Here is a 13,716-nt window from a genome sequence, read left to right on the forward strand (position 1 = left end):
TTTCCCAGCACTTGGGAGGTAGAGGCAGGAGGATGAGACATTTAAGGTCATCATTGTCTGCATAGCCAAGTTCAAGGCTAGCAGGCAGATAAAAGAGGAGCAAAGTCTCCGATAGACCAGGCCTGCCCTTTCCCCTGCATCTCCACTATGTTATGACTCAGTAAGAAGGCCCTCAACTCATGTCAAGTAGATTCTGGAGCCATGCTCTTAGACACCACAGCCATCGAAATCATGAGCCAAAGAAGCCACTATTTTCTATACATTACCCAGTTTAAGTATTTTGTGATAGCAATAGGAAACAGACGAAGAGCAGACCACAGACGTTCCAGAAAAGCTGGCTCTCCAGCCAAAGGGTTAGGAGAAGGGCATCCCAGTGAGACCAGTTAGATAACATCCAACCTATTCCAACCAAGCACCACACAGATGCACGTGGCCCCACTTCTCCTCCTCCTCCTCCTCCTCCTCTTCCTCCTCTTCCTCCTCCTCCTCTTCCTCCTCCTCCTCTTCCTCCTCCTCCTCCACCTCCTCCTCCTCCTCCTCCTCCTCCTCCTCCTCCTCCTCCTCCTCCTCCTCCTCCTCCTCCTCCTCTTCCTCTTCCTTCTCAGTGAAGGCCCAGGTACCTGAGAGCTCTGATAATGGTCAGAATAATCCCCACTTCCAAAGATTACCACACTCTGAACCTCAGAATCTAGGAACACAGCACACAGCAAAGGAGATGAAGATTAGGTAGAATCCAGGCTGCTACCAGCAGAGAGGGGCATGTCTAGGAGGTATCTGGGTGGGCTCGGTGCAGAAGAGAGGGGTCCATGGAAGAGGAAGGTGGAAACACACAGCTAGAGAAAGATGTGGGGATGGAGCAAGCTTGGGGATGCTACTACTGGCCATGGGGATAGAGGTCTTCAGGAAGTTTATAGAAGCTCAAAAGGTTAGGGAAAAAGATTTTCTCCTAGATTCTTCACAAATGAGATCAGCATATCTGACACCCTGGTCCTCTCACTGAGTCCTGTGTCAGACTCAGCTACAAACTAGAGGGTGGCAGTAGGCCTGCTTGTTCTAAGTAACTCTTATGTCTGCACAGGGTTGCATGGAGTCCAGGCTGGTCTCCAACCTGCTATGCAGCTGATATGACTTCTGACTGACTACCTCCATTTCTCCGGTGTTGGAAGTGCATGTGCATGAGACTCTGTCATTTTATAGGGTGCTGGGGACTGAACACAGGGCTTCGTGCATGCTAGGTGAGTGTTCTAACAGCTTAGCTACATCTCCTAGTCAAATTTGTGAAAATCTGTTATAACTGTAGAAAACCAAGACAGCCCTGGCTGACCTGGAGCTTGCTCTATAGACCAGGCTGGCCTCAAACTCACAGAGATCTGCCTGCTTCTGCCTCCTGAGTGCTGGGATTAAAGGTGTGCATGTACAGCTGTTTCTTATTTGCAAATACAGTTTCTTATTTGCAAATACAGTTTCTTATTTGCAAATGTAGTGATAGGATTTGGGGGAAAATAGTATAGGCTGAGGATGCAGCTCAGTGGACAGACTGCTTACCAAGCATGCAACGAAGGCCTGGGCTAGAGGTCCAGTACTACATACATGGGTACAGCACAGGCAAACCAAATTCAAATGGCATCACTCCCATGTGTGCCACTAAAGTGATTCCTAACAGATGGCAGAGCTCCAAGTGTCAAGTTCTCCATCTCCCTTTTCTTCCCTCAGCCTCGGCCATACTCCACACCCTCCTGTGTGCTGCTCCTGAGGCCCTGGAGTCTTCTGTACCCTCCTAGATGTCCCTTCTCACTCAAGATGGCCTCTCCCTCTGAACTAATCAGACAAAGAAAGCAGGGTGGGCACTTTTCTCTCACCCTGGAAGCCCAGGTCTTCCCAATGGTCTCCGTGCAGGGCACAGTCGAACTTGGAGCCAGTCAGCTTCTTGTAGATGGTCTGGAGCACTCGGCCATGCGTTGGGTTTTGGCTGTCCAGGCCACCTGCCCCAAAACACATGCACACTTTCTACTAGGCTGTTCCCAGGGAGAAGCCAACACTTCCTGGAGGATGGGATACTGAACGATGTCAAGATATGCTACTAATATCTTTCCTGTTTTCACAGCAGGGGAAATAGACCCGAGCCTGAGCATGTGCCCTGGGCTCCCACTCATGTGCCCTGGGCTCCCACTCATGTGCCCTGGGCTCCCACTCGTGGGCCCCGGGCTCCCGCTCATGTGCCCCTAGCACTTACATTGAGCAATGGTGAGAACCAAGTCTCTTTCTTCCTGAAGACCCTGGTGCAGCTTTGGTGGCCCGAAGAGGCAATGCCGGAGGGCAGCGAGCCCAGTCCTTTGAATAGTCGGCTGGATTCTTTTCTGAGAAGAAAAGGACAGACAATCTACTCAAACTTTTATCAATGACTGTCCATCTGTCAGCTAGTGTTTGGACCTGGAGAAGGAAGAGCCAGGAGGCAGCAGGAGACTCCAAAGACAGGCACTCCCAGCTCCCAGATTCTTTGCAGGATATCCTTCGGTAGAGGTCTTCCCAGCATTTGGTCTCTTGGGCTTTGTCAGAACCAGCTATTGACTGACCAGTGAGGCTCAGCTGTGTCCACGTGACTATGTCATACTTGATATGGTCAGGCAAAAGCCAGGTATCTACCCTTATATGATTTTCTGTTTCTCTGAGGATATGAATCCCAGAATTCAGCTCCTCCACACTTCCAGGAGTCAGATGTCCCTCCTGAACTATGTCATGCTGGTTCCACAAAGCCAGGGTCACCACTGCCTGCCTTACAGGATTCTGGGTGTTGGCATCTTCTGGTCTTTGGTATTAGTTTCTGTCTCTTTAGCCTCTCTGATGATCTAGGCTTTAGGCTGAAAACCCGAAACAACCCCACTTGTGTGTGTGTGTGTTTGTGTGTGTGTGTGTGATATGTGTGTAGGTCAGAGGACACTGTGGTGTCAGTTCTCCCTTCCCACCTTTACATGAGTTCTGGGGATTGAACTCAGGTCACAGGACTTGTATGGCAAAAGCCTTTACCCACGTGTGTGCTTCCCCACACAACTTTTGAAACAAGGTATTTCTATGTAGCCCAGGCTGGCCTTGAACTTATGATCTCTCTGCCTCAGCCTCCTGAGTGCTAGAATTACATATATGTGCCATCATATATCCACATCTTTTTAATTTATTTATTTTTTTTAGATTTATTTATTTATTATATATAAGTACACTGTAGTTGTCTTCAGATGCACCAGAAGAGGGCATCAGATCTCATTACAGATGTTACAGATGGTTGTGAGCCACCATGTGGTTGCTGGGAATTGAATTCAGGACCTCTGGAAGAGCAGTCAATGCTCTTAACCACTGAGCCATCTCTCCAGCCCCTTTAATTTATTTTTAATATTTATTTATTATGTATACATCATACAGCTTTCTGCCTGCAGGCCAGAAGAGGGCACCAGATTCCATTACAAATGGTTGTGAGCCACCATATGGTTCCTGGGAATTGAACTCAAGACCTCTGGAAGAGCAGTCAGTGCTTTTAACTGTTAAGTTATCTCTCCAGTCCCATATCTTTTTTTTTTTTAATTATCTTATGTGCATGAGTGCGGAGTCTCACTGGTCAGTTGACAGACAGACAGCTCTGAAAAAGCCCCAGTGTACGTCTGTACACCATGGTCTGGTGCCCAAGTTGGGCCTGAGGTGGAGAGAAGAGGGTACTGAATCCCTGGCACTGGAATAACGGGTGGTGAGCTGACATGTAGGTGCTGGGACAGCACACCCCAATCCTCTGCAAAAACACATGCTCTTAACTGCTAAGCTGTCTCTTTCTCCAGCCCTCAGCGTCTTTCCTCAGTTTCTAAATTATACTGGGTATGGCAGTGCACGCTTATAACGCCAATACTCGAGAGGCTGAGGCAGAAGAACAAACTGCCTTGAGTTTATCACTAGCCCTGGCAACACAGTGAGTTCCAGTTCAGCCAGGGCTGCATAATGAGACTGTTTCAAAAAGAAATAAATTTATTACATTTACAAACAGCTCCTGGCTCCTACAGGGAATTTCTCCCCACTTGCCATGAATCGTTAGTACCCTGCTTCCCCGACGGTCTGCCTTCCTCTCCATGAGCTACTTGGAGTTTAACTCCATACTTTCCATCTCTAAGAGGGAAAAACATGTGTATTCGCACATGGTCTGAATCCCAGGACGCCTGATTTCCTCAGGCTCCGTTCCACAGGTTATTAGCAGGGCCCTGCACGAACTATGGGTTCTGAGTTGGCTCATGTTAAGAGCATTCATTGTTCAGAAAGCCCTGGGTTCAGCTCCCAGCACTGAAACACAAACCACTTGTAACTCCAGTTCCAGAGGACCCAACACTCTCTGACCACCACAAGGCACCTGCATATGCTTAGCTTGGAGCACATTTTGTAGCTGGTCTAAAGCATGAGCAATCTTTTCCCCTTACTCCCTGCAGTGCTGGGATTAGAGCTATGAGCCACTAAATCTGGTTCTAGGCTATCTGAGCTCCTGTACCTCCAGTGCCCATTGAGCATGCAGAAGCCTTCTTTCCTGCAGCCATACCTTGAAAGAGGAGAGGTCCACAGTCTGGAAGTGCTCCAGGGCCTCGTTGAAGGAGATGAACTGGCCAGGCTGCTGGGAGCTGACCCCACTCTCTAGATAAAAGAGAAAACAGCCAAGGATTGGGGATAACAGTTGTCCTTTTAGCAAACTACCACTGGTTGTCACCTCTAAACCAAGCACTTGTTACCAGCAATATTGGTGGTGGCTGGTATCACTCACTGTGACATTTCTCCTTAGCTTGGTGAAGTTTGGGTGAGACCCAGATAGTCTCTATCCTCCTTCTAAATCTGTTGGAAATGGACCTGGGACAATTGTCCCCAGCCTTCAGAGACTGCTGGGAGATGTCTTCCATAAGGACCCTCACTGCCCTGGTGGGGCCGCCATCCCTGTCCCCCTTCAGGGGTTAACCCTGACAAAGCTCTCTCGTCTTCCCTTGGCACTGGGTGGAGGATGGGCAGCAATGGCCGTCTTGCCCTGTGGTGTTCCTTCTCTACATCATGCAGTAGGATGTCCTCTTAGGATTTATGGGAAAGATTTTATTCTATGTCAAATAACTAGAATGAGAACATTCAAGGACTCGTCTTTTAGTCCTAGTCACAGGTGCTCTGGCTGGTGTGGCTTCTGCTGGTAGCTGTGTGGGACAGCATCCTTTCCACACTTACCTATGTCTGGATGGATGGTGTCTACCACCTCCCATTCTTCCTGGGCTCGGAGCATCTCTGCACTCACAACTGCAATGATGGGCAAAGGAGCCTCTGTGAGCTCTGGGTCCGAGGCCCTGTCACCCGGCCCCTCCCCACACCACAGCTGTCCAAGGGCCTTCAGGATACAGCAGGATTACATTAGGTTGTCATGTCTGAATCTTGGTGGCTTCTTTACAGAAACCAGAAAGGAAACAGGAAGCACTTAGACAAAGCCAAAAAAGCATACGAGGAGTCCATAGGAATCCCCAAGACAGCCTCAGCACAGAAGGAAACAGTCATGAAAAGTCGAATGGTCCACAGGAAGCTGAAGAAGCGATCTTTTTTTTTTTTTAAAGATTTATTTTATGTGAGTACACTGCAGCTGTCTCAGACACACACTTAGTGCATTGGATCCCATTACAGATGGTTGTGAGCCACCATGTGGTTGCTGGGAATTGAACTCAGGACCTCTGGAAGAGCAGTCAGTGCTCTTAACCACTGAGCCATCTCTCCAGCCCTGAAGAAGCAATCTTAAAAGTCTTAAAAGTGCTTGCCTAACGCACATAAATCCCTTGATTCAGCCCCTGAAACTGCATACACCAGGCACTGTGGTATATGGCTGGGAATCCTAGCATTTGAGAGATAGAGAATCAGAAGGCTGCTGGGGATATAGGAGACCCTGTCTTTAAAATACTGATAAAATAAGAATAAATATTCCTTTACTATTCACGTGTATGCCTATGTGTGTACATGCCCTTGTGCGTGTAGGTGTCCGTAGTGGCCAGTAGAGGGCATGGGATTCTCTGAAGCTGCGGTCATGGGTAGCTATGAACTCTAGTCCTCTGAACCAGCAGCACTGAGCCGTCTCTGCATCTCAAAATTAAAAATCAAATTAAGTAATGTATCTTCATTTTAGACAAAAGTCTGGTGTGTCAGGTTTTTCCAGGAAATAGTTTTATTTTGGGGATTACAACATGGCTGAAGAAAAGGTGGACCAGGCATGGTGGCCCAAGCCTTTAATCCCAGCACCTGGGAGGCAGAGGCAGTCGAGTCTCTGTGAGTTCATGCATGGCCAGCCTGATCTACAAAGTGAGTTTCAGGTCAGCCTGAGCTACGCCCGTTTCAAAAGGAAGGAAGGGAGGGAGGGAGGGAGGGAAGGAGGACCCTACAAAAAAATGAAGCAAAAATGAGGGAGCATCTTCTCACGGCGCCTTGTGCAGAGCACAGGACACTGCGATGTCATTTCCACTGCACTGAGTCTTTCCTAACAGAAACCGGCCCTGTGACCAGCAGCTGCTTAGCCTTTCTTGAGGTTTGGTTTAGATGGTTGCTTTTTGTTCTTACTGAGACAGAATATGCCTCCGTAGTCCAGACTGGCCTCAAACTCAAGAGCTTCTCCTGCCTCAGCCTCCAGCGCCAGGAGGCACGTCCACCACAGCCAGCTGCAGGAGCACTTACCATTTCCCCTAACCCCAGCATTCAACTATGCCCTGTCTCCTTTTAGTCACTAAAACCCGGAAGCAGTTTTGCGGGAAGCCTGGGTGCTGCAGTCATAGGAAAAACACTGGGTCTACAGAGCACTACCAGGGGAGCTACATCTTTACCCATTCCACCCTGCCTGTTACATGTGTGTATAAATTATTGATGGTCTCTCCCACATAGCCCTGGCTTGTCTGGAACTTTATGTAAGACAGGCTGTCTTCAAACTCGTGGCAATCGTATCCCTTGCCTCCCCGAGCACACTCAAGGTATGGCCACCTCGCCAGGCACGCTACTCTCGTTAATGTGACCTTCACCATGCTGCTTCCTCTGTAGTGTCCTTCCACATCTTTCATACCAGACATTTCAGACCGTAAGTTAGAGGACAAGCTGCATAATTGAAGAATAAGTGCATGGAGTGCCAAAGTATTTAACAACTATAATCAAAACTTGTTTCAGCTTTCATAAAAGGATTTTACTTGGGTAAAATGTGCCCATTCTGGTGTGACCTCGGTAACTGCAATACTTAAGGGTACTTTTGAGGAGGCAAATTTTTTTTTCTTTTCTTTTCTTTTTTTTTTTTCGGAGCTGGGGACCGAACCCAGGGCCTTGCGCTTGCTAGGCAAGTTCTACCACTAAGCTAAATCCCCAACCCCTAAGGGTACTTTTGAAAAGGTCTTTTAAATTATTATATATTTATTGATATTGGATGTATGTCTGTGTTTGTGTGACACATATGTGTGAACCAAAAGCACAAGAGTTCTGACACAAAACACTGTGTGCTATTGCCTCTTTTGTAAAATAAGAACAGTTTAAAATCTTGGGTTTGTAGAATATCAACCTGAAGTCAGGCAGGCATGGTGGTTCATGCCTGTAGCCCCAGAACTCAGGAAGACTACTGTGAGTCGAGGGATAGCCTGGGCTATAGTGAGACCTTTCTTTCAAAAAGAGTAATTGCAGTGGGAAAACATTTTTTATGACAAAAGGATTGAAAAGAATATTAAACACGTCATTGCTCAGTCTGCCACAGAATCAAGCCTTTTAGTTTAGCAGGAGAACCCTTGATTTTCGGTGACCTTGGCAGACAGGGTCTGCTGCTTGGGTGTGTAGCATTTGTACTTGCCAGAAGACCTGACTGCGTTTATGAAAATTACAGTTCATACAACTGTTTAAAATGCCAGGGATGATGGTGTATTTCTTTAATCACAGCACTTGGAAGACAGAGGCAGGCAGAGCTCTGTGAGTTCAAGACCAGCCTGGTCCACATAGTAAAACTGCCTCAAGATAAAACAGGAAGGAGGAGCCAGAAGGAGCACGTCGGATGCTCCCTCTCGTCTGTCATGCGATACCCTGCACCAGTCTAGGGCTCCGGATGCAGCCCCTTGACCTTGAGAAGGTGAACTTTAATGAACCTCAGGTTGTCTGTTTCTTTGTTTCTCAGTTAGGGTCTCATGTAGCCCTGGGTGATCTTGAATTTACTATCTAGCCAAAAATGATCTTGAACTCCTCACCTTTTACCCCCACCTCCCAAGTGATGGAAACACAGGCATGTGCCACCATGCTTGCTCAAACCTCTATTCCACATAAAATTATCCAGCCTCTGGCACTCTGTTACAGTAATGAAAACTGGATTGATCCAACAGACTTGCAGATTCTGCTGACAGCAAGGCAAAAGCTGTCTGGAAGAGGAGGGCAGGGGTCATCCCTGCTGCTTACTAGCTGTATTTTTGGCCAAAAATATTATGATTATCTGTGAGTTCTCACGGGATTTCTGTGAATGTGAGGCAATCCTGCAGCTTCTAACATGGGTATGTAGCAGGAGGTAAAAGTTCAACAAGTGCTCACTATACTGACACAGCCATGGGCCTGGAGCCAGCAAGTCAGAGGGATGGGGGCGGGGTGGGGGTGGTTTATAGATGCAGGGTCCCGAGTGTCAGGGTCCCAAACTGATCTAGCAGCCAGGGAGTTCCACCTTGCTACTTCCAGCCTTGGGGCAGCAGACACTGAGACTCGGAATGACTCAGCTGTATAATGTCAACAGGACTCGGTGTTGCATGAGTAGAGAAACAAAGTTCAACCTTCAGCACGAAAGACTGAGGGAGATGCAAACTAGGGACATGGTGACTGAACAAAAGGAGAAGAATGAGGGGCTGGGGGTTTGGCTCAGAGCATCTGCATGGTAGGAGCCAGGACAGTCTGTTCGGTTCTCAGCTCCCCTCCAAAAGAAGAAAGCTTAGCAAGAGGGCTTAGCAGCTAAGAGCACCTGCTGCTCTTCCAAAGGGTCTGTGTTTGGTTCCCAGCATCCTTAATGGCAGACAAAGCCACTAGTAACTCTAGCTTCAAAGCCTCCAGCACCCTCTTCTGGCTTTCACAGGCTCCCAGTGACATTCACTGACATGGACATACACTTATGCAAATCAAGTACTTCTTTAAAAAAAGAGAGAGTGGGCGCACTCCTGTAATCCCAGCATTAAGGAGGCAGAGGCAGGGGGATTGTGGCAAGTTCAAGGCCAACCTGATCTACAGAGTGAGATCCAGAACAGATAGGGCTACACAAAAACCAGAAAACACACACAAGGGACAAGGGTGGCTCAACAAAGGAAAGCTGGTGGGGCCGAGCCCAGCCGCCTTCCTACCTTTGAGGCCGGCCCCTAAGCAATATTATGATCAACAGACCAATCTCTAACCCTGTGACCCTTCACCTACAGGCAATCTGACTATGTCTGTGAGCCAGGAGCAGGAGAAACCTTGGCCGCAGGGAGACGGCCATCACAACGGTTAAGCAACAGAAAGTTCAAGGTCTGAGCTAGCCTTATCCAGCTGGTGCCTGAGAGACGACGAAACTGTGTGCACTGTCCCTGTCGTCTAGGAGTCAGGCTGACCCTTCCTGGCTCTGAAGATGTGAGGACAATCCTGAAGTGGGACCCACAGGAGGGTGTGAGTGTGTGTGTGCGTGCATGTGCACGTGCGTGCGCATGTGTGAAGCAAACTGTCTTGAGAGTAACTAATGCAGCTCACATTTTAATTTTTCTTTCTTTCAGTATTTAGTTGACTCGATTGTTTTGCCTCTCCCATTATCCATCAAACAAACAGCACCGGTTCTGTACATGGAAATTAGCCATGAGCATTACTTTTGTTGGTTTGAGGCAGCACTTAGGGGGCAGAAGTAGGTGGGTCTCTGAGTTCCAGGCCAGCCTGGTCTACAGACCAAGTTCTAGGACAGCCTAATACACAGAGAAACTGTCTCGAAACAAAACAGAAGCTTTAAAATTACATTTATTTATTATGTGTGAGTGTCCATTCCACAGTGCACATGTGGAGATCAAAGGACAAGTTCTCTTCTTCTAGGTGGGTCCTAGAAATCTAACTCAGGTGGGGCAGCAATGTTATATCTATATCTATCTATCTACCAATCTATCTATTCTTTTATTTACTTGTGTGTGTGTGTGTGTGTGTGTGTGTGTGTGCATGTGTGTGAGTGTGTGTTTCAAAATACCCAACAACATAGGGCCACGGGCAAACTAGGCCTAAGCGCTCTATCACCGAGCTACATTCCCAGTACTGTGTAGCATTTAAAGATTAAAAAGTATATACTGTTGAGGGGCTAGAGAGATGGCTCGGTAAGTTAAGTTAAGAGCACTGGCTGTTATTCTAGAGGACCTGGGCTTGATTTGTGGAATCCACGTAGCAGCTCACCACTGTCTGTAACTGCAGTTCCAGGGATCTGATGCCTACTTCTCGCCTCTGCAGGCACTGAATGAAAGTGGTGCAGAGATACACAGGCAGTTAAAGCAGCCACACACAAAATAAAAACAAATACCTCTTTTTAAGAAACACACATACACGGACTGACCCTGGGCTCCAACCTCATAGGTAGCAACGAATAGCAACGAATAGCAACGAATAGTAAGAGCACCAGTGGAAGGGGAAGCCCTGGGTCCTGCCAAGACTGAACCCCCAGTTAACGGGAGCAGATTGAGTGCTCACTACCAAGTATATTTTGTGTGCTCTGTGCTCCATCATTTATCCTTACCGAGTTTGTCGGCCCGTCCTGCTGTGAGCAATTACTGCTCCCACAGTGGCCGCCCCTTCAGAGTGCTTAGGCTGGGGTCCAGAGCACAAGCAAGGCCAGCACTCTAGCACTGTCCCCAGCCCTGCCTGGCTTTGTTTGCTAGCAGAAGAGAGGATAACTAGAAGGGTAAAGCAATGTGTTCAAAGCCACATACGGAAGGGAGCCAGTTTAAGCCAGAGGATCTATCTCCAAGATAGTTCTGAATATGAGAGTATCTTTCTTTAAAATAAACTAGCGGGCAGATGACTGGCGTTGAAAGTATGGAAAATACCTTACAAAGAGCGGAGTGGAGACTTCCCGGAGCCTCTTACTAGTATTACTTCGTTTTCTTTTGTTTGCTTTGTTTTGTTTTTTAAGACAGGGATTCTCTGTGTAATAGCCCTGGAACTAGATTTGTAGACTAGGCTGGTCTTGAACTCACAGAGATTCACTTGCCTCTGCTTCACCACGCCCAGCCTGTACTGCCTCATTTTCACACTGTGATGATTAGAGATGTTTATATTTCCACTGCTGGGTCAGTGAAATGGCTCAGTGCTCATCCCTGGGATCCACATGGTAGAAGGGGACTGACTCCAGTGAGTCACCCTCTGGCCCACATCCTCCCCTAAATAAATGATTGATGGATGGATAGATGGATGAATGGATGGATAGATGGATAGATAGATGGATAGATGGATGGATGGATGGACAGACAGATGGATAGATAGATAGATGGATGATGGATAGATAGACAGACAGACAGACAGATATAATTTTGAGATTTTCACTATAATCAGACATTATTACATGGCTTGCCCTGAGGCACACAGCAAACCACCAACAGATAACTAACCTGGCTCCAAACCCAGTTGCTTCTAATTTTTGATGGGGAATGACAAACCTACAAAATTCAGAGAGCAAGAGCAAGACTGATTCAGACCATGGAAAGTGGATTTTTGGAGGTTCTGATCTGGTCTCACCCAAACCCTAAAGGCCCTTAGGCGTCCTTACCACCTGGCTGCCATCCGTTAGTTTCTGCTGTCAGGACCTGGAGAATGCCATGGTTCTTCAGCTCTGAGATCTGTAGGGGCAGACAGCCTTTAGAATGAGGGTAGGAGCCATGCCTCCCCATGCACAGTTCTTCCCACCCGCTGTGTAGGAAATGTCTTGGAAATTAGAGGCTGGAAGACTATTCTGATGGACTGTTTAAAAAAGCGTGTGTGTGTGCACACTCATGTAGGTCAGGGTCAACCTTGGGTGCTCTCAGGAGATTCCCATTTTGCATTTTGTAACAGGGTCTCTCACTGGGACCTGGGTCCCTGATTGGCTAGACTAGCTGCCTAGTAAGTCCCAAGATCCTCCTGCCTCTGCCTCCACAGCACGAGGATTACAAGACACACCAGCAGGCCTAGTCTATGTGCATTCTAGAGTTCAAAGCAAGGCTACTTTACTGACTGAGCTATTTTCTCAGTGTGTGTGTGTGTGTGTGTGTGTGTGTGTGTGTGTGTGCATACATGTGCACATGCTGGGGATTGACTCAGAGCCCAGTGTATACTGAGCACACATTCTACACCAACATACACTCCAGCTCTAAATTCAATCTTGGTTTGGTCTTGCTATGTTGTGCAGGCAGGCCTTGAACTCTTATCTTCTTGCCTCAGACCCTCAAATGCTTGGACTTAGAGGCCTGCACTACTTCCCCCAGCCTAAAAGTGATTCCTTTTTCTTTGTTTCTTTACCAAGACAGGGTTTCTCCTGTAGCCCTGGCTGTCCTGGAACTCACTGTGTAGACCAGGCTGGCCTTGAACTCAGAGATCTGCCTGCCTCTGCCTCCCTAGTGCTGGGATTAAAGGCTTGCACCACCACTGCCTGGCTAAAAGTGATTCTTAAAGTGGGGCTCCTGGCAATCTTCGACTGTGAGGTTGCGGTCGGGTAATGTAGGGGACACGCATCTGCCTTGTTGAATGGTAATAAACGCATCTGAGGCTGTGGGGTGCTGCAGGCAGCCCCAGTGCACTCATTCACTCTGTGCTCATCCTCTGGGTGGTGTGATCTTGTCAGACAGACTCTGCGTGGCGGGTTTGTGCTCTCCCAGAGCGGGAGCTCCTAGAGTTTATGCTTTCCTGTGACCCAGCACACAAAGCTTATGGGTGATACATACAGGAATTCCTCTGAAAGCCATGAGTGCACCATTGTCCTTGTATGATGGCGAGAGCCCAGCAGAGACACTTTCTACCTGCAAGACAAAGAGGCAGACCGCGGTCAGTTTCCTGCAGGAATAACCTCCCTCTCGGACCATACTTTAAATTCTCATCTTTTCCTAGAACCACAGAGAAATGAACTTTGGAAAAATTAACTACAATATCACAAAGGTGAGCCGCTAGGCATGGTGGTGCACTCGGGAGGTAAAGGCAGGGTCAAGCCAGTGTAGGCTGCAGAAGAGCCTAACTCAACCCTTGTCCCCTACGATGGGGTGGTGCAGGCAGGCTTTTGCTTCAGACATTTACTTCATAGGATCTTAAGATGAGTAAGAGGCTGGCATCGTGTAGCACGAATGTGGCCAGGGAGCCCACCATAAGAGAAAGAAAGGGAGAAGAGTGGGAAAGAGGGGGGGAGGAAAAAACTATGAAAGGATTACTTAGTGTAATACTGTGTGTATGCGTGTATGCATGTATGAATGTATGTATGTATGTATGTATGTATGTGCAGGTCTGAGTGCAACTTGTAGGAGCTGGGTCTCTCCTTCTACCATATGAGTCTGGGGACTTGAACTCAGCTCAGCAGGCTTGGCGGCAAGAAGGTTACTGCTGAGCTATCTCACCGGGCCCTAAGGAATCTTATGTAGGTTGCTCTGGTCATAGCAAGTCTTGAGACCCGTGTCAATGAAGCTCACTGAGGCACTTTGCCCAGCCCCTTCATTCAGCAAACCTTTCCCCAAG

At 47.9% G+C, this 13,716-nt stretch overlaps 1 protein-coding gene across 9 annotated transcripts in view; it reads right to left on the reverse strand.

Moving 5' to 3' along the window:
* The window catches only part of Elmod3 (ELMO domain containing 3), a 38,628-nt gene that overhangs the window by 13,345 nt on the left and 11,567 nt on the right, over positions 1 to 13,716 (reverse strand). For 6 of the 9 annotated variants that reach the window (XM_087656628.1, XM_087656630.1, XM_087656629.1 and 3 more), the window contains 6 exon segments: positions 12,939 to 13,013; positions 11,789 to 11,858; positions 5,227 to 5,295; positions 4,565 to 4,656; positions 2,234 to 2,357; positions 1,860 to 1,982 (listed from right to left, as the gene is read on the reverse strand). In XM_087656628.1, coding sequence (XP_087512754.1) covers positions 1,860 to 1,982; positions 2,234 to 2,357; positions 4,565 to 4,656; positions 5,227 to 5,295; positions 11,789 to 11,858; positions 12,939 to 13,013 — 553 coding nt within the window. 9 annotated transcript variants of the gene reach the window in all.

The sequence above is a fragment of the Rattus norvegicus genome, chromosome 4 (genome assembly GCF_021556685.1).
Source record: "Rattus norvegicus strain SHRSP/BbbUtx chromosome 4, alternate assembly SHRSP_T2T, whole genome shotgun sequence".
Classification (NCBI taxonomy): Eukaryota; Metazoa; Chordata; class Mammalia; order Rodentia; family Muridae; genus Rattus; species Rattus norvegicus.